Raw genomic sequence first — 26,737 nt, forward strand, 5'->3', positions numbered from 1 at the left:
AGGCTAGCAATGAGAAAAAGTGCAGATCCGCAAGCCATAAGGGCTCGGGGGATAGTGCTGGCACTAATGCTGGGAGTAAGGAAAGGTGCAAAGCGGTGGTGTTGAGCCCAGAAGAGCATGCACTTTCCGGTAAGGAGGCGGTTTTGACAAGTGAGGCTGGTGTTCTCTCTCAGGAAGAGAGTAGCGAGCTCGCAGGCCAGTGCAGTGAGGGGATCAAATCATACTCTCCGTAATGCGTCTGGCGAACAATAGTAGTCAATTATTGGAGACGCTTGACTGTAATCAGAGTGACAGCGAGTCACCCGAGTGCACTGCTGAAACCCAATGCCAGAACGCAACGTTAACCACAGAGCGTGGTTCAGGTCAAGTTGCGGGTCAGGGAGCAAGGGTCGTACGGTTGAGCCGTAAGCCTCAGGACAGCAAGTTAGGCTTAGCAGAAAGTAAAGTGCAGTCGGGGCAGTTAGATACTGCGAAGAGCAGTGACTCACCAAGAGTTTGCGGTAAAGAGTTTGGTCCAGATCCACCGATCACATCACCATCAGCCCCACGAGCTTCCGCAGCCCGACGCTTCCTGCGACCGGACCTTGCCACCCCGCAGCTAAGCCGCCGTTTCTCCCCCTTCGCTTTACTCTTTTCTTTGTCCTGTCGCTCTTCCTTGTCCTAACCTTTTGTACAGTATGGCTTTGTTCTTTTAACGTTGTTGTATAGTTCTCGCCCTTATGTTTTTTTCATGCGGGTAGTTGTTTGTGTTCTCATCCTGTGTTTGTTATTCGCGTCACGTCTGTGTACTGACGCTATTTTTCTGGGTTTGTTATGTACCCTTTTTTGTTGCTGTTTTTTGCCCAAGTAAAGGGGTTCCTAAAGCAACTTGCCTACGCCCCATGCCTCCGGTCAACGGCTAATCAGGCGTGGCCCCTATCGTCGGTCAGCAGTCGAACCTCATCTTCCGGACGCGGGGTAGAGAAGTTTGTCGCTCTTCCCTCTCCAAACTGACGGAGGGTGCAGTGGTGGGCAGGTTGGCTCGATTAATTATAACTTCGGCGCCAACCAACTATCAAGCTGCCCACGATATCATGACGAACATAACTGCCATTTCCCCTCCACTAGATTCAAACTCGTGCTTATGTGATGAAAAGGACCCCATGATCTTGGACTAAAAGTTTAGGGTGGTGTTCTCTACGTTAGCAGGTACGCTACACACACATACAAAAAAAAAAAAAGCTGAAGCAGCGATGTCACCGTAGTTTGGTTGCGGGAATGTCCTATGGCGGCGATAACCGTATTTCATTTTCTGTTTTCTCGTAGCCAATCAGTGAATCAATAAAGCTTTTATTGCAAGAACGGCATGGCTCTTGCAGCTGGGTGATTCGCATGTTCTTTATTGTAGCTAATAAAATCTCCGTTTTCGGTGACAGTACACTCCCCGTTGCTAGAACGCGGTAATCTCGACACAAGCCATCTGCAGTCAGTCCCTTTAAGGTCCAACTAAACACACAAAACTGTACTACGTTGGTTAATGGCGCACACACCACCAAGGAAGTCTTAAATGATCACCGTGCACCACACTGGAAAACAAATCCCGCATTCTCCGAAGGTGCACCGCCGCAGTTTCTGCGTGGCAGAGGCGTGAGCACGGAGTACAGTTGTGTGCATGCAGACTATGTGTGACGTATTTCTACTGGAGCACGCGGGTGTTAGATCTCACTGCGGTGTCTGGCTAGCCGCGGGCATACTCACCAGTTGACCTTCATCTCTGTGGTCTTCACCCTGCCGCTCATGGGGAACCTGCAAGTACGGAATTTCATTGTAAAACATTCTATTCTATCCTATTGTTATCGTTGGTGTCTACCGGGCGCCCGGAGTTCACCATGACTTTATGTTAAAACTTTACGATCATCTAGGTAGATACCGAAGAGATAACATGATAATAGCAGGTGATTTTAATCTTCCACATGTTGACTGGGAATCGCTGACTGCTGGCACACATGAAGTACCAAGTGCAGACACTCTCCTGGACATGCTGTTAGCTTATAATCTTAAACAGGTGGTTCTAGCCCCCACTCGTGTAACTGAATCATCAGCTTCAGTGTTAGATCTAATCCTCTGTCCAAATAGCATAACAAACTGTACTACCGAAGTGCATGATGGAATCTCGGACCATAAACTGGTATTTTTTTATTGCTCAGTACCACGCCAATCCCTGAAGATTGCTTCTAGGATCGTAACGGTAAAAAATTTTGCTTTAGCGGATCATTCTAGCATTGTTTCCTATTTAGAAGATTCATTGCAATCATTCGATAGTGGTGATGCTAATGCACTTTGGGTAAGGTTTAGGACTCTCTGTCACTTCTGTCTGCATAACTTTGTTCCAGATAGAAAAAAGAAGGTAGATAGGAGAAGCCCCTGGATGACCAGAGATATAATTCACGTTAAACGTAAGCTGAAACGATATCGGAGACAGAAAAGCACTGCCATTTCTGTCATTAGCAGTCTAAAAGCTACCCTTGCTTCACAGTTACAAGAATCAAGACAGCGCTACTTTAGTGAGACGCTTGGTCGTTTCGTGACTGAAAATCCCAGTAAATTTTGGCAGTTTCTCTCAAACAAAGGAAGTAGAAAACTTGACAAGATTACCGTCAATGATTCTACCATTACAGATAAAAAGGAGATAGCTGATGCTTTTAATACTTATTTCCAAAGCGTTTTCACTAAATCTAACACTCCGTTAAACGATCGTTGTCTGAACAGTCTCGAAAGAAGTGTCACTATTAGCAGAGAAGGAATAGTAGAACTACTCCTGCGGCTAGACCCCAAGAAATCCCCCGGCCCCGATAATATTCCAACTACCTTTCTTAAAATGTACGCTGAAATACTAGCCAAGTTTTTGATAATAATATTTAATAAGTCTCTTGAGTCGGGTACAGTACCAGATGAATGGAAAATTTCTCGCGTGGTTCCGGTTTTTAAAAGCGGCAGCCGACTACAAGTTGGTAATTACCGCCCTATTTCATTGATTTCCACCTCCTGCAAAGTGCTAGAACACGTACTCACCAAATACCTCAACAATTATTTAGACCACACGGGAACAATGACCAAAGCGCAACATGGCTTCCGTCGAGGATTCTCAACTACAACACAGCTAGTGGTCACTGTAGATGAACTTGCTAAAGTGCTTGATTGCGGTGGCCAGGTCGACATGATTTTTTTAGATTATTCTAAAGCTTTCGATACAGTACCTCATCATAAACTAGTAATAAAAATGAAATTATTAGGCATTCCGGATCAAATAATAAATTGGGTCACATCATACTCATCAAAGCGAAAGCAGTTTGTCGACATCAATGGAGCCACCTCTCGATTCTTAGAGGTTTACTCAGGTGTGCCTCAGGGATCGGTTCTGGGTCCAGTACTATTCAATATCTATATAAACGATCTCCCAGAAGCTCTCGATCCCTCTGTGTCCGTAAAGCTGTTTGCGGACGATTGTATTATATTTAAGTCTATCAAATCTGTGTCTGACCAGCTTACTTTGAATGCAAATCTACAATATTTAGCTAAATGGTGTAATGAATGGGAAATGGTTATTAACTTTGACAAAACAGTTTCTCTCTGCATCTGTAAAAAGACCACGCAACATAATTTTTTATACAACATTAATAACATTGCAATCAGAGCTGTAAAAGAATATAAGTATCTAGGTGTCACAATAACGTCACGGCTCAAATGGACGAAACACATCGAAAATATATGCTCCTCCACCCGCAAAAAGCTAGGATTTCTGAAGCTTCGGATGAGCGGTTGCCCTAGTGCCCTGAGACTGAAGGCATATAAATCTATTGTAAGGCCCAGTCTCGAATATGCCTGCATTGTATGGGACCCCTACACGGTAGATGACATCCAAAAACTAGAAAGAATGCAACGTCTTGCGGCACGATTCATTTACAACCGTTACAGGCGCCTAGACTCTCCTTCCGCCATGTTGAAACTCGCAGACTTAGAACCACTGGCAGATAGAAGGAAGAAAGCCCGTCTCAACTTCCTTCATTCATTATACTTTTCTCGACTTGATATCCGACCTGAAAATTACATCGTTAATGATTCCACACGAGCCTCGCGCCATAAGCATGCCCTTAGCCTGAAACCTATTTTTGCACGCACAGATGCCTACAAGTTTTCTTTTTTTCCGAGAACAGTTTCTCAATGGAATGCTCTACCGGAGAACTCTCCGTTGTTTTGTAATCATTCTTGATTTTCACTGCTGGTTTAGTAGCTGTGCTGTAACCGCGTTCTCAATTGTACTTTTGCGTTGCTTGTTTTGTTGTATTTATATCGTTCGTTACTATCGCACCTGTTTTGCTTTTCCCTCCTGTATGTATTTCCCTCTCCTGCTTGGACATACAGCATGTCCGCAGTATTCAATAAATAAATAAATAAATAAATAAATAAATAAATAAATAAATAAATAAATAAATAAATAAATAAATAAATAAATAAATAAATAAATAAATAAATAAAGTGCTTCGTGCTAAGAGATCGCGCTAAGTGGTCGAGAGTACATAGCCCTCGAGGACTTTGTCAGTCCCTCCACCGCCAGAATTCGGGTTCTAGGGTCAGAGCTAGCCAGCACGGTCTCTCACCGCTCGATATAAGGATCAGTAACTGGATTACCAGGGGGCGGCTACATTTTGCAGTCCCACAGAATGTGATCGTAGTTGGTTCGTTGGCCGCATTGTTTATAGTTTGGGTTGTATAAATCCCGATAAATGTGCCCGAGAAGTGATGGGATGCGTATCAGCCTCGTTTGTAGACGACGCTACGTAACCTCTTGTTCTTTAGTCAGGCTTATGTGCGGAGGTGAGAAAGTTCTCCTCTCTGCTTTTATATGGTTGGATAGATCATGATATGTGGTCATGGAGTCCTTCATGAAATTCAGGGAGCCAGACTCATCCACTGCCCGGTCGACGAAACCTCGGGCTTTATTGTGGGCTGCCTCGTTCCCCTGATTCCCTGAATGGGCTGTGACCCTCATCAATTCAGAGTAATTTGGTGGGATTTTAATGGCGTGAAGGATTTTAAGGGAGATGTCTGATTCGCCGCTTTGCGAAATTATTGATAGCCATTTTAGAGACGGGGAGAATAGTTTGAAACCATTTTGTAAATTTATAACAACCTTCCTATGGCCTGCAGGAATTCATTTCAAACTGCCGCACAAAAAGGTCATAGGATGTTTGATTTTATTTTTGATGATTTTTGTACGCACATATGTGTATGTATACACATATGTGTATACACATATGGAGTCATACACATATGTATTGTATACACATATGTGTATGTATACACATATGTGCTTTGTGTATTTTTTAGACCAAGAAATGTATCCTCACACGCATCCCAGGATACAACAGTGTATGTGGACGCTGCCACATACGCCATGACAACGGGACAAGGCACCAACAACGCAGTGTGCAACTGTAGTCAACTCGGAATTACACGAGATTACCAGCGCCTCACTGCAAGACTGCACGATAGCTGAGGCTGAAGAAGCGGTCGTCGCTCTAGGGGCAGCGGAGGGCTATCGGACTGGGCGGTCACTGACAATTCTTACTGACTCACAAGCAGCCTGCCGCAGCTATCTTTGTGGCAGAGTCGGTCACAGAGCGCTCCGCATACTCCGCTCTGGAGACTGCAAGACGCAACAAACACATGCAGAACCACACAAGCCGATCAAACATACGATCATCTGGGTACCCGGGAACACGGGGGTGGCAGGAAACCAAGAGGCGGACCGGATAGCTCGAGGATATACTAACTACCGAGCATCCAACGTCAACGGCCTTGAGGAATCCCTGCCAGTACCTCAGGAATACTCGGCCATACTCAACAACTACAAAGGCAGCGGGATGCGGTACCCACCACCGCACAAATCCTTAAACTAAGAAGAGGCAACTTCATGGAGACAACTTCAAACAGGGGCATATCCAAATCTAAACACGCTAAGTAAAATTCACCCCACACTTTACGCACACAATTGTCCCTGGTGCCATGAAAAACCTACGCTGTACCACACAACATGGGCATGTCAAAAAGTCGACGTCGTCCCAGTCATACCAAACCCAAGTGCGGAGCAATGGGAGGGTCTGCTCTCCAGCGACTGCCGCGATGACCAAATCGGTTTTATGCGGCGAGCTGAGCTGACGGCAGCATCCAGCGGAGCCCTGGAATAGGGGCAATCGACCGTTGCGGATGGACTCATCTGACCGCATAAAAGCACTTTCGCTAGAGGTAAATAAAGTTATCCTATCCTATCCTATATCCTATCCTATCCTATCCTATCCTATCCTATCCTATCCTATCCTATCATATCCTGTGTTTATTTATTTTTTTGCGCGCGTACAAGACCAGCTCCGTCTGCAGACGGAGTTGGTCAGGCCCTTGTCAGGCCACATCTCGGATTTTGGCTCCGGAATCCAACCAGTGAGCGGCAAATAAAACCTGATCCTGATTATTCTGCCGTTTCAGATGTTTTGTTTTGATACGAAGCTCGCTAATAGTAATCTGTCTCAAATCCCCTCACTCCCCCATCCCGTGCATGCGATGTAACTAGTGCTTGCTATGACGCTCCAAAAGTTTCCGCCAACAGAGGTACGATGCTTGGGAATTTATTATAGTGCCGCGATCTCTCCGGTGATACTTAACCGCTTGTTAAGAAGAGGGATTGCGAGATCTGGAGTAGTGGGAACCGTTGGGGATGAGAGTTAAGGGTGAAACCCTTAGTAGTGTGCGATTCGCAGATGACATTGCCTAGCTCATAGACTGAGGGGACGAATTTCAAGGCAAGATTAATGGTCTAGACATGCAGAGCAGAACAGTGGGCACAACAATAAATATGCAGAAAATTAAAGCTTTTTGCAGACAAGGGAATGGAAATTAGGTACCGTTATGACGTACATCCGACAAAATAAAAAAAAAAAACAAGAAACACTACCCTGTGCTTCCTTCGGTTTCGGTAATTGTTGGCTTCCGTCATATATGAAGTAACGCTCAACAGACTGGCAAGGAAACAGCATATTTGACCCGCCGCGGTGGCTCAGTGGTTACGGCGCTCGGTTGCTGACCCGAAAGACGCGGGTTCGATCCCGGCCGCGGCGGCCGAATTTCGATGGAGGCGAAATTCTAGACGCCCGTGTGCTGTGCGATGTCAGTGCACGTTAAAGAACCCCAGGTGGTCGAAATTTCCGGAACCCTCAACTGCGGCGTCCTTCATAGCCTGGGTCGCTTTGGGACGTTAAACCCCAATAAACCAAACCAAACCAAACCAAGTCCTGGATTCCTTACAGCGAGCACTTTGGCTTCAACGACTTCCACCGCACGTCCAGGCAATTCCAGACCACAAACAAAGCTGCGTGCCGGCAGCTTTGAAGAATGAACAAACATACAAACACTGCTAAGATTCGCGGAAATATATAGTTGTTTGATTATATTCTGCGCGTTTCTCTATCACCGGTCTGACAGCGTGAATTCGCTGTATTGTCTGGAGACCATTACAAAAGCCTGGCAGTTTAGAGCTCTAGTTCTACGAGCGATTACCTTAATAAACACCATGTAGTCCACGGAGAGTAAGCAGATCGGTCTGTAAATTTTCAGCCCTTGGCATCCCTCTTCTTGTGTATTAAGGTAGTGCTAGCCTTTTTCCGAGATTCCGGTATGCTACAGTTAATAAGGCATTGCGTATACAGGGTGGCAAGTTTCTCTAGCACAATGTCCTCACCGTTATTCAACAAATACGCAGTTACTTGATCCTCGCAATCTGTTTTCTTCCTGTGCATTGCTGCTAAGGCTTTCTTTGCTTCCTCTTTCTTTACCGGCGGAATGTCCACTACTTCTGCTCCCCTCCTCCGTCATTATTACCCTGACTATTTCGGCTCCTGTGAGACGTGTGTGGAGCTCCCCGACTGGCTTAGCTATCTCATTCATGCTGGTAACAAGATCGCTCTCCGTGTCTTTTAGCGTTTAGAGAAGTGATTAATGTGACAGGGAACAAGTTTGCCGTATTCATTTATGGATTAGTCCCTAATTATTTGTGCCAAGCGCCGTTTTTCTGTTTCGTAGCTAGTTTTCCGCTTTGCGGATAATATCCAGAAGTCATTCTCAAATTTAGTGGAGGAATAACAGAAAATTTGGATTTTTTGCAAAAGTTTGTTCCCTCTCATATTGCTCACGACTGCACGTCTGATTTTTGCCTATGCCGCCCTTCCTGTACTGACCAAATCGCCGCGCATCCGACAACCGGTTGGCATAAGCGTACGCCAGTGCGTCTCCGCTATGGTCAAACTCTGCAGCACTAAAAGACAGGAAGAGAATTAGACAGCATACACAACCCCGCAGTAACGGGCAGGAGATTGTGACGAACAAGAAAAGAAGCGTTCGGCAGATGACCGACGGTATGTTATCTTGGCGGAGTATATCGGCAAGAAAAGAAAACATAACCACGATGGGAAGTGGCTTTGGGAGATTTCATGGAAAAGGGCAGCGGCAACGCGACTAGCACATACTAACAGGGAGAGGCCGTTTTCTGGCGTTGCCTGATGCACCGACAGCAAAACAGCCTTGTTTATAGAATTGAATTCCTGTAGGTCCGGCCACCAAGAAAAAAAAAATGCTGCCTTATTCTTGAGAGACCTTCACTCTTAAGCGATAGCTCACAGAAGAAGCACCACTTCTGAGAGCGCTCTTTTGAGAGGCAACTGCACTGAAGCTCAGAAACATCCGCGTGGAACGAGGAAATGCTTCGCTGAATTGGGAATTTTGTTTACACATATTTATGCTATTGTGTGGTCGAGCTTGCACTCGATAGGCGCTGACAAAGTGACCTAGTCGTTTGTAGGACGAATAGGGTCGTGGAAGCGTAGTCCAGTTATGTTGAATTTGAAGTTGAAAGTTTATTCAGGAATTCAAACAAAGTTACAAGAGTATACAGCGAGAGGTCCCATGGTACAAGACCGCGGGCGGGACCTCCCATGAAATCAAATTTCAATAAGCAACAAAATACAAAATACACAATACATTAGTTAGCGACGCAAAGAACAAATATAGGTACATAGTGTAACATGAGTTACTGAAATGTTTGTTTTGTTTTTGTTTTTGTGGGGTTTAACGTCCCAAAGCGACTAAGGCTACGAGAGACGCCGTAGTGTAGGGCTCCGGAAATTTTGACCACCTGGGGTTCTTTAACGTGCACTGACATCGCACAGTACACGGGCCTCTAGAATTTCTCCTCCAAAGAAATTCTAGCCGCCGCGGCCGGGATCGAACCCGCGTCTTTTGGGTCAGCAGCCGAGCACCATAGCCACTGAGCCACCGCGGCGGCTACTGAAATGTTTAAATACAAACAATGTAATGCCGGAGAATGTACAATAACACTCTCACTGATGCCGCGATACATAGGATCAATAACAAAAAAAATTCACACATTAAGAAGGAAAAGCTTTAATTTCAACTTGAACAATGAAAGCGTATTAGTTTGTTTGATGTCTAAGTTCAAAGAGTTCCAAAATGATATGGATGAAAAATGAAGGCATTGTTTCCCGTAGTTAGTTCGGACCTCAGGTTCTGAGAGGGGGTCTGTTGGAGACCAACTCTTGTGCGGATGTCCTTTTGAAAGAGCCATCATTTCCCCCACCCCCGGAAGTGAGAGGAGTGTACTCGCCGTATGCCGGGCTTCCGTCGGCTGCCGTTGAGGGCGTTGAGCGTTGTCTTCTCGTTGTTGCGCAGCTGGACGTCGGAGAACTCCGAGCAGCAACTCAGCGCCCACAGCTGCGACAGAGGTCGTTTGTTTGCCCTGTATGCTTCGAGGTGCATTTCAAGCCTGCACCACCCCCCACAGTTCCTCGCGCACTATGAAGATACGGCTAACATGAGGCAATGGACAAGATCCCTCGCAGAATCGAAGGTCATTGAATCGCGAGAAAGATTAACAGCTATCGAAAAAAAACTGCACAAAAATTGTGAATGAAACGAAAAACAGCAAATCACAGGTGTGCGATCAACATGATAAAAGCTCACAGGCGCTTAATGAAAGCGCGATTTATTTCACTAGAGCGCAGGAGTAACAGGGTTCCAACCCGACCGCGTCGGTCGCGTTTCGATGGAGGCGGAACGCAGGAGGCGCCCGTGTGCTGTGCGATGTCAGTGCACATTAAAGATCCCCAGGTGGTCGAAATAATTTCACTAGGGCACCACTTTCTCTCTTTTTTATTTCATTCCTACTTTATTCCCTTAACCCGCGGTTCAGGTGACTGCCGAGGTACGTGAGACAGATACTGCGCCATTTCCTCAAAAAGCAATATACCAATTCATTCATAGCGAAATGGACGGCGTGCTAAGGCTTTGCTTTCACGGAAAGAAATCGCTGTTTTCAGAACGCTGGATGTAAGGTCTCGTACAATGTACTACACCTGGACCTACTGTTGAAGGGGAAGCCACGCTTCACGGCGCTCCCGCCATGTGAAGTTATTTCTTTGGAAAGGAGTTGTTTACGTCTGCCAATTTTTCACCAACGTCCCTAGAACACCTGTCGACCATGTGAGCCAATTTGCGTCCGACTGTCCGTCGGATGGTTTTGAGTCTCCGCCGCCGGGCATGCTTTGCGACGCCGCAGAGTTAGGCTTAGCGGCGCGTTCCGCTGGTCGCCGCGCCTGCGTGTTAGCGCATACCACTGGAAATGTCTTCGCTGTTACTCAAGGCGCCAATTTGTGAACACTCTTCATCAGGACCGACTAGCGCAGCTGTCGTCGCTGAATTCGGCACTTCCCCTCCGCAAGAAAGGCCAGAGGGTAAACCGCCTCCTTGCAGCAGCCCTAGCAGCTTGAAGCGACCGCGCACTTCTGAGCCATCCGACGCAAGGTAACGGACTCCAGGGATCGTGGTCTGTTCGCGAACCTACTGAAAACGACGTGAACTGCACTCCCTTGCAGTGCGGCAGCGCCGCAGCGCGGCGTAACAATACGATATGTGCAAGCCCGAGGAAAGGAGCACATTGGTGTATGCGCCGTAGGGGTGGCATAGCTCCGTGAGCGTATGAAATTGTCTCCAATGAAGAAGGAAAGGCGCAGGAACTGTCTACCACCGCTTGAGCGGGTGGGAGTAAGTTCGGCAGCCTAGGGCCCTGTTCGTCGCCCACAAGGAAGAGCCTCTTTGCCGCTCGGCCTATGCGTCCGCCGGCAGTAGCTGCTGCTGCTGCTGCTGCTGTACAGGATTTAAGAAGTGCCAGGAAAGATAGCGGCGAGCCCGTCACTACGTGCCGCAGAGCGATGAAGGCGTTGCGCCTGCACCTCCGCGGCAACCCGTTTTCGCGTTGCATCATCGTAACAATGGCGTGAATTTTGTTCACGAAAAATACGTGTGTTTAGATGAATAACTGCGCACGCTCGATTGGTAACAAGCGACATACGGCGATCCTGTATTACCACTATTGATTTTCCTGGAAATACTGCCCGTACTGTCGGCTCTTCGCGTAATTCTTTTTTGTCCTTATTAGGGCAGTTCCCGTGAGGCCATTTTCTTCTCCGCTCTACCCAGCCTCGGTCACGTTATCGCCACTCCTCTCTCCCTGAGCCCCATCTGCACCAATCAGGGCTGCTCCCTGAGCGGCCGCCGTGGGGAAATAGCGCGCCAGGTACTGGGGAGTCTCAGAACAGCGGCACAGGATAAATGGGAGCATTGGGTCCCGTTATTCGACACCTCCCTATTGTCGGGAGCGAGAGCGGAGCGTGCCACGCAGGACCGGTGGAGACGTATGCCGTACATGCAGGCTGCCTTACCAGGTCGGCGAGCGAAAGCTTCCCTCCGAGCTCCGAGAAGCGGCGCATGGTGTCCAGCGAGATGCAGTGGCGAGCCATCAGCTGGCCCGCACCTGCGCAGTGAGGACGTCACACAACACGATCCCGGTTCGCAGTTAACCAGAACGCCGTGGAAATAATTGACCACGGAAGGCGCCTTACACTCTCGCTCTGCTTGAGTACCCCATGATGACAACCTGACTTCCCAGAGCTCACTTGGTGCGCTCCTTAGGAAGTGAAATCCTTGGCTGCTGCCGGCCTTAGCAGCGCTCCGGCCGGGATTTGCCCAGTTGCGATCTTTAATGCCATAGCATTTGGGTTGTCCTCTTGCAAAGACCACCGGGTTTCTCCGTCCCGAAATGTCCTGACTGGCCGCGAGGGCCGCGTCGTCATCGACACCACCGCCAAATTTGAAAATCTGAGGACTAGAATGTTTGAGTACAGCCAGGCAAATCTTGAACTGGCATGTTTTTTGCATCCCTAATCGAACCTTGTGAAAGGCTTCTCTCGGCTAAACCGCTGGCATATTCGCGTTGTAATTTGACGCGTGTTTTGGCATTTGGTGGTTGCTTTTGAAGCGAAAGCTTCACTAGGGTCGTCAACACCGCGCGTCACATATTTGCCACAGCTGCGCATGCGCGAAACCGAGTGACGTCACTCGGAGCGCAGGTGGCCGCATCCGTCGTCGCCGCCGCGCGCTGACTCCGTCGCCTGACCTTTCGCCGCCGCCACGCGCTACTGCGGATGTGCGCTGCCGCTTCTCCTCGCCACCATTTGACCTTTCGCCGCAGCCGCGCGCAGTGCCCATTTGAAAGGAGGGAAATATAAGGCGCGCTTTCCCAGCGCCATCTTGAATCTAGGTGGCTTTGGCTTGCCCATAGAGCAGGCGCAGACGCTCGCCATGGAAGGAGAAGAAGGCGCAACAGTCGGAAAGCGCAGAAACACCGATCCAGAAGCGGCAGCTTGAGAGTTGGCTGAAAATCAGCGAGAGATTTTCGCTTCGAGATATCCCAGGCTTAGCCTTAGCTAAGCCACAGACAATTTTTTTTATATTATGATTGAGTGGAGTGTTTGTCTAAGTACATCAAAACTATTAGTAATCGTCTGCGGCTACGAAGAGCTAAATCAAGGAGGATACGTAGCAAAGGTTTTCGTGGCGCAATCGCGCTTACTCTATCTAAACGACTTGTCCAGCATGGTAGGAGAGGTAGTTTGCCCAGTGGAAGAAGCGGGATCAACCAGAACCACTGCTGCGTGTGCCGCTTGTTCTGGATCTTCGTGGCTTCAGACGATTCGGATTTGTGATAATTTTCCTTCAATCAGGAAAGCACTCCACTCGAGCATAATATCAAACAGAAAAATGGACCACCAAATGCCACCACTCGCGTCAAATTGCAGCGTGAATATGCCAGCGGTTTAGCCGAGAGAAGCCTTTCACAAGGTTCAATTACGGATGCAAAAATCACGACAGTTAAAGATTTGGCCGGGTGCACCTTTCATTGCATTATCATATGAGATTATACTGACCAGAACCATTATTTCACCTTAATCCACTCACTAATACACACTAACCACCTTGATCCACGTTTTGAGGTGTCCCTTCAATAAATTTTGGGTGGTCGCTCGGAATATTTGGTGGTGGGACAACTTTCAATTGCGGCAGCATTTTCTTTAATTATATGATTATGAAGGCCGCAACTTTTGCAGAATGCGGCGACCATTTAGAACAAGAGAGCTTTGCGAGCGGGAAAAGCTATGTTCATATGAAGAGAGGTTCTCCCGCTCGCGGAGCACTCGTGGCGAAAAAAAGTTACTCTATAGACAAAAGTCTATAGGCAATACAAATGCCATAGACAGTGTGTAGACAACCTATAGATTTATGGCCATACACTTTTGGTAGACTTTTGTCTATACAAGGTCTATAGACTATAAATAGACAAAAAGCAATATGTACAGGGAGTCAGTAGAGTCAATAAGAAGTCTATAGACTGTCTATAGACCATTTTTGTAATGCGCCGAGAGTGGGCTGGAAGGCATGCTCGGTGGGGCAGCCAGTTCCTGTTGGCTCAGCGAAGCAAGGGGAGACTTGCCCGTGGGTCGGAGGCATCCCCCGTCCTCCGTGTGGACGAGGCCAGCAGAGGAGAGCGCCTCGACCGCGTCCCGGCACAGCGCTGCGTGCGTGCACATCAGCGTCAATGCCGGCTTCCACTGCAGTTGCACACTTTCTTCTCTCGCGTGGCCGACGCGTGTTTTGGAGCAACAGAGGCTGTTCAACCCTCTGGTAAAGATGCGGTGAATGAGGTAGGGGCCATCGACAGTAACTTATAATGGACCACGATGGTGCACTGTTTTACTAATCTGCAGTGATAGGCATTCCAGATTCAGGTAGAGTGTTCTGGATGAGGTCGAAAAAAAAGAGTACAATGCAACAATTGGCAAAACGCTTCACCCGCGTGCGTACTGCGAAGAGTAGAGGCGAGAGGGAGCCGACTGCTGCCGCGCAGGCTTCCGAAGAAAATGTACCATTCCTACTGCAGTAGCATTAATCGTGGCACTTGGCGAAGAAACCGGCGTTGTCTGTGAGAAGCCGCCGCTGTCGTCAAGCACCAGTCACCACCGCCCTGTCAAGAGGAGTGCAACCCTCCAGAAGTAACCCCCCCCCCCCCCCCCCCCATCAGTGCACCTACCTCCGCCCTCCACAAAGCCTCCACCCACGTAAAAGCGGAACGACAATGCGACGGAGAAGTCCGACTCAAAGAGGCACTGCCAAAGTCAGCTGCCGACTAAAAGATCAGAAACGTGATGCAGCAATTCTGTGAAAGCAGTTGCATTTAACCTCGATGACTGCTTTATTCTTTTTACTTTATGCAATGATTTCACGATGAGCCGAGCCTTCACTCATGCGACACCAATTTTCTGCAGGTTGAAGGTGGGTGGAGGCGGGACGGCGAGATGTGTCGCAGGTGGCCGTGGGTGGTTGGGTGGCCCTAGCTATAGCTAAATGGGTGGGATGAGGCGGTGGCGGGTGTGTAGTGCGTCTGGAGAGTAGAGGCTTCATTCACAGAGGCTTCGCACTAATAACGCCGGCATTTCCACAAAGTTGCGCTGTCACTGCGGTCGCAGTAAAACTACTAAATACCGGCTGGGCCGAAGGGCCCTTTGGTTGGCCGGTAACGGCAGGTGTGTTGCGCTCTAAATCCGATGTGGCTTCCAACTTCTACCAGTCTTTCATTATCAACATCAGCCTGACTACGCCCACTGCAGGGCAAATGCCTCTCCCATGTCTCTCCAATTAACCCTGTCCTTTGTCAGCTACTCCAACCGCATACCCGCAAACTTCTTAATCTCATCTGCCCACCTAACTTTCTGCCGCCCCCTGCTACGCTTGCCTTCTCTTGGAGTCCACTCCGTTACCCTTAAGGACCAGCGGTTACCCTGCCTTCGCATTACATGCCCTGCCCAAGTCCATTTCTTCCTCTTGATTTTGACCAGGACGCCTTTTGCGAGACAACTGGACGAGAGTCGGAAAGGAGTCCCAAACAAAAAGCGTTTCTGCAGGTGAGGAGCAGCGCACTGGCTGGGACAAGCTCGGTGAGAATGAGAGCAGCGAGAAAGAGGGGGGGGGGGGGGGGAGAGTGCACTCACCGCGCAACGCCTCCTCGGCGCTCTTCAGCCCCGGAGGGAAACCTGCACGAAGAGAGCGCATTTGCCGCCAACACACGCAATCGCCCGCGCCATTGATGACTTCAATGAAACATGGTGCTGGGCTACTAGGTAATTCACACTTGGTAGGAAGACAGCGGAAAAAACGACAACCACAGGGGAGGAGGACAAGACACAAAAGAACGCTTCAAGGCACAAAAGAAGCGCTCTGTTGTGTCTTGCCCTCCCCTGTGGTTGTCGTTTTATGCGAAGCATACTACTTTAGCTACCACTTCAGCCCTTCACCGTGGTTATGCGCCTCCAAATCACATGATACATGACGTCACACCACGTGACACGATGACGTCACGACAGTAGAGAAACGGGGGCCCACCTCGCGCCGTCGCTGTGATTGTGCGTCTCCAAATCACGTGATACATGACGTCACACCACGTGACACGATGACGTCACGGCAGTGGAGAAATGGGGCTCCAACTTGTGCCGTCGCTGCGGTTGCACGCCGTGTGAATCACGTGGTATGGTGATGTCACACTCCCGCGCATTTCGAACGCGCGTTCACACTCGGTGTAGATGAAACGCTCGCTCCACCGGGCAGGCGGACGCGGCTTCCGTGGCAATCCAGGCGCTCACCCAACGCGCATCTCGGAGTTAGTCGGCGTTCCGCTGTAGCCATGCCGTTGTCTTCCCCCACGACGAAGGCTTCTAGTGGTTGTATTAAAATGACCAAGTATTCAACCAAGGAAAGCCATGTATTACCAAGCCTAGCCATCAATATGCTTCGCATCTGACCAGGGTTAACCAAGTTAAGCCTCAGCCATTTTTTTTACGCTGCTTTCCTACCAAGCATTGATGACTGAGACACGTATGCGCGGGTGGGACATCCTGCCTGATTCGCCGTTCGAGGTGGGAAATAACTGCTTGCTGTTCGCGTGTTTTGGCACAGAGATGGTTGTTGCTTCTTTAGCAGAAAGCGTGTGCTGGGACAAAGAAAAATATTAATACTAACGTTTCGCGGCCCGTACTAATGCATTCGAAATTAAATCTAGGGTATGACGACATCTTGCCTGGTCAGACAGTAAGCTCATGCTGAAAGGAAAAAGAACACAGGCCAGAGGTTGTTTTTGAAATGTTAGTCTACAAGCCTGCTAGTCGGTCTGCAGACCACAAGCAGGTTCAAGGCAACGCCATGGGCGCAGCTATCCCGGCGACGATTGTCAACCTCACGCTCTAGAAGATCGTGCATGGGCTTCGTTCGTGCACAAAGGTGTTTCTGAAAGCATCGACGGATGCTTCTGCGAAATAAAAAAAAAAGAACGCCTTCGCTGCTTTCACGGACCGCTTGTAAAGCAATCCATTCAGCTTCCTGTGGAGGAGGAGGCTGCTTGACGTCCTGGATGAAGCTAGGTGAAGATTGTGTCAGCGATAGCGCTAGCAAAAAGTGAGTTAGACTATTTGAGCCAGGCACAGAGTAACTTTAATGTGTAGGATTCCGGAATACGTCCCTTTAACCTTTTTGACCTTTTGGTCTGGATTGTTTTCTGTGTTCTGCTTTTAATGTCCCTTTTGGTTCTCTTATCGCTTTTAAATTTCTTCCTATGCTTAATGGTCTTTTTGGAAAACAGCGCTGACGGACGGGACGGAAGAAGACTAGAAAGACACATGTGCGCATGTGCCTGTTTCGTCTTCTTCCGTCCCATCCGTCACCGCTGTTTAGTCTTACCATTCAACATGAACCAACCAGCCCGACTCAGCCCTCTCCTTAATTCATCTTCATTTACTATTGGTGTTTCTATAATTTGTTCATTATTGATTAGATCTTGATTAACTCCAAAGCCCCCATCGTTTCACCTTGCTAATAATTCATTTCGGACTTTCAAACTTCGCGCTGCGCGTTGGCTCCGCCCACCTTTCGGCCACGTGGGCCAATCACGTGATAGATCACATCGTGTGTCACGTGGTACTGCACTTCCGCGATTCAAGTTTCGCGCCACCCCCGGGCCGACCACGCTCACTTGTGGTCACTTTTTTGGCTTTAATTAACTAACTATTGATCCTATCGGCACCGCAATTTTTGCGCCGCGTCCTCACATCATCCTCCTTCGATTATAATCACTTTTTTAACTATATCTCTTTATAGTTTCCCACAATCGCTGCGGACACGGTTTTGAAGACAGAAATCCGCCGACATAGCCTAGCTGTGCTTTCGTATTAATAAAATCCCGTTTGTGTCCGCTAGCAGGCTGTCTCGTTAACGCGTTCATATCGCAAATAGCTAAGGCTTTTTTTATGTTCTACAGCGAACGCATTATTAGTATTGGTGAAAACAACGAACCTGTTACCACCTACTTGGGCATAACAATGTGGACAGATTTGGCCTCCACTATATTGATCACCTTTTTCCCCGTTTCTAGCGTCACGCGCACCGGCCAGCTCCAGGAAAGCCAACTTTGGCTGAATGAGCTCTAAGCGGCGCCATACCGTAGTGTGCCGGGTTCTTGGCGAGTCGCACGCTGAGGAAGGTCTCCATGGCCCAGGCCAGGCATCCGTCGGCGCTGGCCAGGGCGCCCACGGACAGCTCGGCGTTGAGGTGCTCGGCAAGGCCAGAGCGCAGAAGGCTGCTCTCCAGCACGCTCAGTCCCTGCGCCTCGTAGTGGGCCTGCGAAACCGAGTATACAGCAAATTCATTATTCGCAACCCTTCACTGTAGCGGAGAAGCAAATGGACTTCCATATAATGTGCACGACGTCGTACAACTGTTCCGTATGCTATGTCCGTACAGACTGCGTATGTTCCCGATATGATCCATATGGAAAGCCATAAGGAGGGGCTGCTTCCCAGGGGTGCAGTCTTCACTTACAGCCTCAGCATAAGTGTAAGTTTAATTTCCGCTTCCTCTTTGATTATTACCGTGGCATTTTTCTTGCTGCCCGGGCACCCCTCACTGGATTGAGAATCGCTAGCCGGGCTACTTGCTTTTACATTGGTTTTTGAGGCGAGCAGCGCTAAAAAACACGAATGAAAAAGCGCGGGGACAGTGACAAACACAGCTGTATACGGCGAACATCCGACTGTAGGCCAAACAGCAGAGAGGCTCAGCAAGAGAAGAACATGACACTGTCCTCTGCTGGGCAGCAGTCAAGATGGTTCATGCAACGAATGACCAAAATAAGGGCTTTCGACAGCAGGTGCAAGAGGGCAAGAGACGCGGTTTCCAACCAGTCCCTGCCAGCCGAGTCGGGGCTGAGCCGAGAAGTTCTTGACGGACAAGCGCATTAGACAGTTTTTATCTCGGGGAAGGGTATTTTTCCTCACAGAGTTAGACAAGGTGAAAGGCTTGGCGTTAGTATGATGCAAACGCAATAAAAAAATTGTTGAGCATATTCGATTTCCAGTTGCACAACTCTGCAAACGTTTATGTGAATATCGTTGCTTCAGCAACAGTAGTGAGCGAACAGGACCAAAATGTGGCGGCCTTCTTAGCCACATTCTTAAAGGAGGAAGTCGGCCCGCCCCGAAATATTCCAAGCACCCCCAATTGTGGAGACAGCCCAACCCCCAAATATTGATTAAAGGTAGATTAGTTGGAATTAGTAGTGGTTTAAGATGGATTGGTGGATGGATTGTTCTGAATTAGTGGGTAGGGTAATGTAATTTAGAGCCCGCCGTAGTCGCTCAGTGGTTATGGTACTCGGCTGCTGGCCCGAAAGACGCGGGTTCGATCCCGGCCGCGGCGGTCGAATTTCTATGGAAGCGAAATTCCAGAGGCCCGTGTGCTGTACGATGTCAGTGCACGTTAAAAAACCCCAGGTTGTCGAAATTTCCGAGCCCTCCACTACGGCGTCTCTCATAGCCTTTGTCGCTTTGGGACGTTAAACCCCCAAACCAAACCAACCAAACTAATGTAATTTTGGGGGGGTTAGTGGGTGAAGTAAGGTGGAAAATTGCGTCTTATTAGTATAATGCAATATGATGATCCAATGCAAGGTTCTGGAACATCATAGCGCTCAGATTTTTAAATTTGTCGGTGCTGATGACATCACGGCCCTATCGATAAATAAGGGAGTTTCGTTGAGGAGAAAACCGGTGCTTTGGCAAGACCTCAACCCAAATGGTAGTGCATTAAAAAGCAGGAAAAGACTACGACTGATAGGCGCGTTCGACAGTGTCGAACGGCTTCGAGTTCCGGATGTCGGACACCGCCGGCGAGCCACAGGCGTCTGAAGAGAATTGACGGCAAATGCACCGCTTACCTGGAAGGAGCTGCAAGCGTTTGAGAATGCGCCGTGGGCTAGTAGCAGAGCGTTTCGCATGATCCGAAGTGGATTGTTTGTTCCGCTGCGTCTTGGGCTCAGTACAGACTTTAAGGCGAAAGCCTTTAATGCCTCGTACTGTCGTTAGCCGCCGCCTCGGCAGCCGTGTCGGCAGATTTGTCGACGTTTCGGAATGACTACTTAAGAAACGGCGTCGAGGCTGGGAATCGAACCCAGGGCCTTTGAAGCGGAGACGCTACCACACCGCCACGAAGGCTCAATGTTTGAGCATGAATAAAAGCGCATCTAATGAATGCATGGGTTTCATAAATAAAATAAAATGAATAAAATATAAAAAACAATAAAATAAGAAAATACGCAAAATTAAAAATAAAGAAATAAAATATGAAAAATAAAGAATTAGAAAACAATAAAGATAGGAAAAGAAATAGAATAAAAATAAAACAAAAAGGCAAATTATGAAAAATTAAAAAAATAAAAACATTGAAAAAAATAACATGAAAACACTTAAACATAAAAAATAAATAAATAAAAACCAGTGCGCCAGTAAATGCTTTCGCCTTGCGGCACTTTAGAGAGCCAACAAAACTTGGGTAGGGCCTAGTTGGTACATGATGTTGTGAAGGTAAAGGATGCGCTTGTGTGTGTCCCTGTGTCTTTCTTCGTGGTTCGTCATTTGAGAGCCAAAGCGCCCCCTGAACTTTTGTTTCAGCTATGCTAAGTAAGCCACGTGATTATGCATGCACGATAACATGTATCGAAGGGCGTGCTCGTGAAGGATGTGCTCCACTGTACGCCGTCTGAGTGCTCCGGGAAAATGTGAGGACGAACTATGGCCTCGGTATAATTCATACTGGTGTGGCACCACAGTGACAGGGACAGAGAGTGACAACAACACAAGTGCTCAATAACAACTGACAAAATTTATTGAAAACACAAAGAATATATAGACGAAACCTATGGTTACATGCACAGTCATAACACGGTTACAAAGGTTACAGGCAAGAACACACGTTAAATCACGACGAATCTACCTGTTATCATGGTTTAGTGTTATTTGAAGATAATCAACCTCGGCGTCAAGCAGCAGCAAGGATGGCAAACTCACGCATACATCTGCCGACTTCCTTATGCGGAAGGCCTCCATAATCTCCCGGGAAGTCTTATCTTTATGCTTCCAGAGAACGCGTGTTTCCTTGAACAATGGGGCACACTTGTGGCTTTTTACATGCTTAGCCAGGTGCGTCCCCGAACCCCCGTTTTGTGGACTGTCGTGACACCACCCGGCCAATGGTCGATGTTCTGAAGGTGTTCAAAGAAAGAGGACGTGGCCTGAATTTTACGTGTGAAGGTCCCGAAAATGGACGCATCCAGTTTTTGGACCTTTCCTTGTTTTTCGAGGGCAACCATGTGTGCTGGTCGTTTTCACCAAGGTCAAAGAAACCCTTGTTGAATTTTTCTTCCGGCCATTCGAAGTTGATTAAGAATGGCATTGCGTTGAATGCATTAAATTCGGCTTTCACAAAGTCCTGTTTCCATCGGATGGACAAAGCGTTCGCTGATCAGGTGGCCAGACTAAAAAACGCGGGGTTCCCGGCCTCTGTGCTGGCTTCGGTGTCGCACCGGATCCTTACGGTACAGAAACAGACTGCAAAGGGAACTAGGTCGCATAAAGAGAGCACAGAGGGAAGGAAAAAATTCAGGGGGCACTTTGACTTTCTAAAGTGCGTATGCGTAGAGGCGAAAGCGTTTTCCGCACCACTTTCAGTGCTTCTGTGGCACTGGTGGCGTCACATGTAATTGAGTGCTAATTACTAAGTGATGACAAATCACTAATTTTGATTAATTACTGATTAATGCCTGAATACTAATTAACTGCTAATTAAGCTTAAGCTTAAGCTTCGCCTTTAGGAGTGGAACGTGACAGCGTGTTGTAGCGCTGCCAGGGAGTCCACGGAACGCCACCACCCGTTCGGCGCGATGCCTTGCCGTTTCAACGCAACGGTTTTTGAGGAAAGGAAATGGCGCAGTAAATCTCTGTCATCTCGGTGGACACCTGAACCGCACCGTAGAGGAACGGAGGAAGTGGGAGTGAAAGAAGAAAGACGAAGATGGCCCGTAATGAAGAAAATGAAAATTGTATTTGAGGAAAGAAAATTACGCAGTAACTGTCTCACATATCTCGGTGGACACCCGTCAAAATTCAGGGGGGGGGGGGGGGTGCACTTTTTTGACCTAGAGTGTGGTCACTGATGTGTGGTTAAGATGTTAAGCTTCGCCTCTAAGAGTGGAACGCGAGAGCGTCTTGCAACGCTGCCAGGGAGTCCATAGAACGCCATCGCCCATTCGGTTCTATGCCTCGCTCGTCGGTAAATTGGTTTTTGAGGAAAGGAAATGTATTTCTCTCTCATATCTCGGTGGACACCTAAACCTCGCCGGAAGGGAAGGGAGGAGGATGGCAGTGAGCGAAGACACCGTATTCACTAGACGCGCCTTTCTTCATTCCAAACCATCGAGCTGGAATGGCGGAGTGGATAGCATGCTCGTCTCGCACTCCGAAGACCGGGGTTCGATTCCAGAGCTCGACCAATTTCTTACTAGGTTTTATTTATTTATATGGCCTGACTAGAGAAGTTAATTAGGCTAATTGGGTAATTAAGCAATTAACTAAGCTCAGTCCCACTTACTTGGAGCATCACCATATATGGTCCCTTCAATTGGTTGCATGGTTACTAGCCAAAGTACAATTGGCCCCGTTTGAAATTGGCGCACTGTGACGTCACGACCGTTTCGACCAACTGAAAAGCGTGACATTCTCTGTCGACAACTGCTGCTTACAACGATGAGACATTAAAGGCTTTCGCCTTAAAAGCTCGCCTGCATCCCTTACATACATGGTGTGTCTCATAGCCTTAAAAAGGTGGCTCGCCGTTATCAATCAATCAATCAATCAATCATTCATTTTATTTCCTTAAAAAAGGAGGAGTACGGGACTAAAAGCTCGAACAGCTTGACGAGGTCCCGACCCCTTCTTAGTTGGCATGACAGCAGGATGACGGCCAGTCTTACACAAAAAAAAATGAAAAATATCACAAAGCAACGGGTAATACAGAATGAAACAAGACGGCAATCAATCGGAGAAGCAACAAAAGGTAATACAGATAAATCAACACACATAAGCAACAGTGGTGAACAAAATTAGGCGAATAGGAAGGCATGGTTTAGTCTTGCAAATGAATAAGTTGACAAAAACGTTTAATGCGACAGTTTCGGTTTCTGGAGGGATCAAAATTTTGTCGGTCTAGTAAGTTTAACAGCGAAGGTAATGTATAAGACAGAGATTGTTCATCATATGAGGTTCTCGGGGTGTGTACAAACCACATTTCTTTATGTCGGGTCTGACGAATATTTGTGTTTTTTTGTAGTTCTGCCAGATGAATTATGTAATCAATGCCAAACTTTACAAAACCTTTATAGCACAACATCAACCTGTAATTATAAAGACAAAACACAGGAAGAATTTCATATTTTGGAAAAAGTGGTTTTGTGGGGTATGTATAATGGACATCAGCATGAGGTGGACTTGGTGTTTTCAGCCAAGAATAAGGTAGGGCGGATATGTGCCGCCATTGAGAGGTGTGACGCACCGCGGGAGAGAAGGAACGCTTGTGGGGTGAAGCACTCCAACCCGTTTGTGGACTGTGCTTGCGGTGTGGTCTATTCCATTCCCCTAACATGCGGTCGACACTACACGGGGCAGACTGGACGCTGTCTGAATGTACGCCTCCAGGAGCACGCCAGGTCCCTTGACGGGGGTTCGGGGACGCACCTGGCTAAGCATGTAAAAAGCCACAAGTGTGCCCCATTGTTCAAGGAAACGCGCGTTCTCTGGAAGCATAAAGATAAGACTTCCCGGGAGATTATGGAGGCCTTCCGCGTAAGGAAGTCGGCAGATGTATGCGTGAGTTTGCCATCCTTGCTACTGCTTGACGCCGAGGTTGATTATCTTCAAATAACACTAAACCATGATAACAGGTAGATTCGTCGTGATTTAACGTGTGTTCTTGCCTGTAACCTTTGTAACCGTGTTATGACTGTGCATGTAACCATAGGTTTCGTCTATATATTTTTTGTGCTTTTAATAAACTTTGTCAGTTGTTAGTGAGCACTTGTGTTGTTGTCACTCTGTCTCTGTCCCTGTGGTGCCACACGAGTATGAATTCGTACCAACTCGCCCAATTTTCAACCCTTTTGAGCCTCGGTATAATCATATCAAGAGGCGCTTCGATAGGCTGTCCAACACGCGACAGCAATTTCCCAGTGAAGGCGCATAGGCTTCCGACAGGCACCGGAAGTACTTCTGAGCAGGGTCCAGCTTACGGGGAGCGCCTTCTCCACTGTGCTGCGTTTATCCATGCTAGACGAGTGATGGCACTCGCTAGATGCGCCCCGCAGGCACTGCAGTCACGCAGTGCCTTGTAAGAAATCTGATTACCATTAACTGATGAGAATGGGGGGGGAAGTGCGCGGCCGCCTCCATTATGAGGTTACTTCAGCGGGGCCGCGGAAGGGTGTGGGCATTGAAAGGAAAGAGCGCAGCAGTGGCACTATCTTGAGAGCTGGTTGGTTTATGGTTTATTGCTGTTTAACGTCCCAAAGCGACTCAGGCTATGAGGGATGCCGTAGTGGAGGGCTCCGGAAATTTCGACCACCTGGGGTTCTTTAACGTGCACTGACATCGCACAGTACACGGGCCTCCAGAATTTCGCCTCCATAGAAATTATACAGTCGCGGCCGGGATCGACCCCGCGTCTTTCGGGTCAGCAGCCGAGCACCGTAACCACTGAGCCACCGCGGCGGCACTATCTTAAGAGTAGAGCGCGGCCAAGAGCGATGGGACAACGACCGCCATTAGCTGCGGTCGAAGCGAGTCGATGCACGGTACATTTATGCACTTGCAAGATCGTTTGTATGCGAAGTTGAAACATAATTGCATAAATTTTCGAAAGCAACTGTAATGAGAAGCGATTACCTTCGGTGAGAGGTAATTGCTTATGCAAGCGATCATATTTTAGAAACGTGAATTTTAGCGCGGCGTGTAGCAGTGTCCTTGACGCGACAAATGTTGGAGCTGCGGTTTGCAAACAACTCGGACCAAGCTGCTCTCGTCCTCGACAGAGCCTGAAGACAGCCTCCGGCACCAGGGAAGTGCAGAACTGAAAGGCGCGACCACGTGATCTCCCCTCGGTGGAGGGGAATCACCACCTGGGAGAGAGGGCTCACCTTGAGCGACGCCTTGGTCATGATGACGGCCGTGCCACAGGTGTCGTACTGTGCGCGTGCAGCGGAAGAAATTAAGGGCCAGTCAGCACAAGTGGTACTCCGGCACTCTACTGGGTGTATTCTGAAGCCCCATATAAGCGAGCTGTGCAAATTTCGGGCATGCCAGCAAAGGAGACTCTGGGGTCGTATTCTAACAGCTGTCCATTTTAGAATGGCCATTTCGCGTCCATCTGCTCCTCTGTAATTGGTCACTCAGGCGTACTCATGGCTTTCAAGCGACAGTGGAAAGCGACCCGGCCATTGGGTGATTGGCAACAGCACCTTACTATTGGCTGGCATTGACTGCTGTATGCAGCCGCTTCTGACGTGCATCGCAGTGCTGGGCCAACAGGAGGCGACCGGACCTGCCCACAGGCTGCCATTGGCTGCTGCAAACGGTGAGGTCTGGTCGCCTTCTACCCATTGGCCGGGTTGCTTCCCACAGACACTTGAAAGCAACGGGTATATCCGAGCGGCCAATAACACAGGACCGCGCAGACGCGAAATGGCCATTATAAAGGAGCTAGACACCGCAGCGGACACGGGACAGAGAAAGAAGACGACACAGGGCGACACATGTCCCGTGTCCGCTGCGGTGTCTAGCTCCTTCATGTCTCACCAACTGGCCTACACATCTACCCTCCTAGGCCATTATAAAATCGGCACCATACAGAATACGGCCCTGCAATCCAATTTCTGAGCTCGTCCGCCAAAACGCCCCTAATGGACGCACGTCTTGTGTTCTAGACTTATGGCACCAACTATTTCCAGTGCCCGCCTGAGCGGATGAATCCAGCTGCGCGGGTTTTGGTAACAGGTTTCCGTTGGCTGACTTTTGCCGGAACGGCCTTTATAATTTCTATTGAACATAATGCGGGCGCCCTCGGTTACTTGCCGACATAATTAACGGCTTCTTAGGATACACGCATCGGAAAACGACCTACAAGTACGGCAACCCTCGGAAACCTTCAATCAACATGGCTTGGTTTTAAGTGGTCGAGCTGAGTAAGGTGGCGGGAACCTTGTACCTTTCAACAAATATCGGTCAGTGCCGTAAATGCTGCATGATGCAAGGCTTTTGCATCATGGAAACGACTGGGCTTAGTCAAATGTCATACAGTTGAAAGAGCGTGCACATCGCGGGAATCCTGACCACCCACGTGATCGAGGCGTCAAGGCTGGCTTGCCCTTGTAATGGGTCGATATCTTCACGTGGTGGCGACCGAAGAAGCGGCCTGACAAGTGTTTTCCGGGACGGAATTCGATGCGGATAAGTGCTGAAGCAGAAGCCAGCAAGTTTAAGAGGGAACTCATTCCCGAATTTGTCAGCGAGAGACTACGCCAAGTGCTATTCATTCTCCGTGGCTATAGCACTGGCACAGCAACATTACGTTAGGATTTACAGTGCGCAAAAACTGCTCAGGAGCAGTTTTCAAGAATATGATGGTGTATGCACCATACGGATAAAATTTTTGTAATAAGAGTATAAAAGCCCTGAGGGGTTAGTCAAGGTATCCCGATGACCTCCGGTTCACGCTTGACCTGTTGGTGATCTGAATTCATGAACAAGGAATGGTGCTAAAAGACAGGTCGGTGGAGCAGACACACAAGAGAGCTGGATTTCACTCTCGGTCGTTCCGT

General features: G+C 48.4%; 1 protein-coding gene across 1 annotated transcript in view; it reads right to left on the reverse strand.

The window, feature by feature from the left end:
* LOC149325854 (putative ATP-dependent DNA helicase HFM1) overlaps positions 1 to 26,737 on the reverse strand; it is a 122,717-nt gene that overhangs the window by 43,311 nt on the left and 52,669 nt on the right. The window contains exons 11-17 of the mRNA XM_089562779.1: positions 25,058 to 25,105; positions 17,982 to 18,159; positions 15,486 to 15,527; positions 13,931 to 14,011; positions 11,823 to 11,914; positions 9,710 to 9,816; positions 1,738 to 1,785 (exon numbers count right to left, since the gene is read on the reverse strand). Of these exons, the coding sequence (XP_089418905.1) occupies positions 1,738 to 1,785; positions 9,710 to 9,816; positions 11,823 to 11,914; positions 13,931 to 14,011; positions 15,486 to 15,527; positions 17,982 to 18,159; positions 25,058 to 25,105 (596 nt within the window). The remainder of the gene's footprint in view (positions 1 to 1,737; positions 1,786 to 9,709; positions 9,817 to 11,822; positions 11,915 to 13,930; positions 14,012 to 15,485; positions 15,528 to 17,981; positions 18,160 to 25,057; positions 25,106 to 26,737) is intronic.

This window comes from Amblyomma mixtum, chromosome 10, assembly GCF_055824585.1.
Source record: "Amblyomma mixtum isolate Tamu chromosome 10, ASM5582458v1, whole genome shotgun sequence".
NCBI lineage: Eukaryota > Metazoa > Arthropoda > Arachnida > Ixodida > Ixodidae > Amblyomma > Amblyomma mixtum.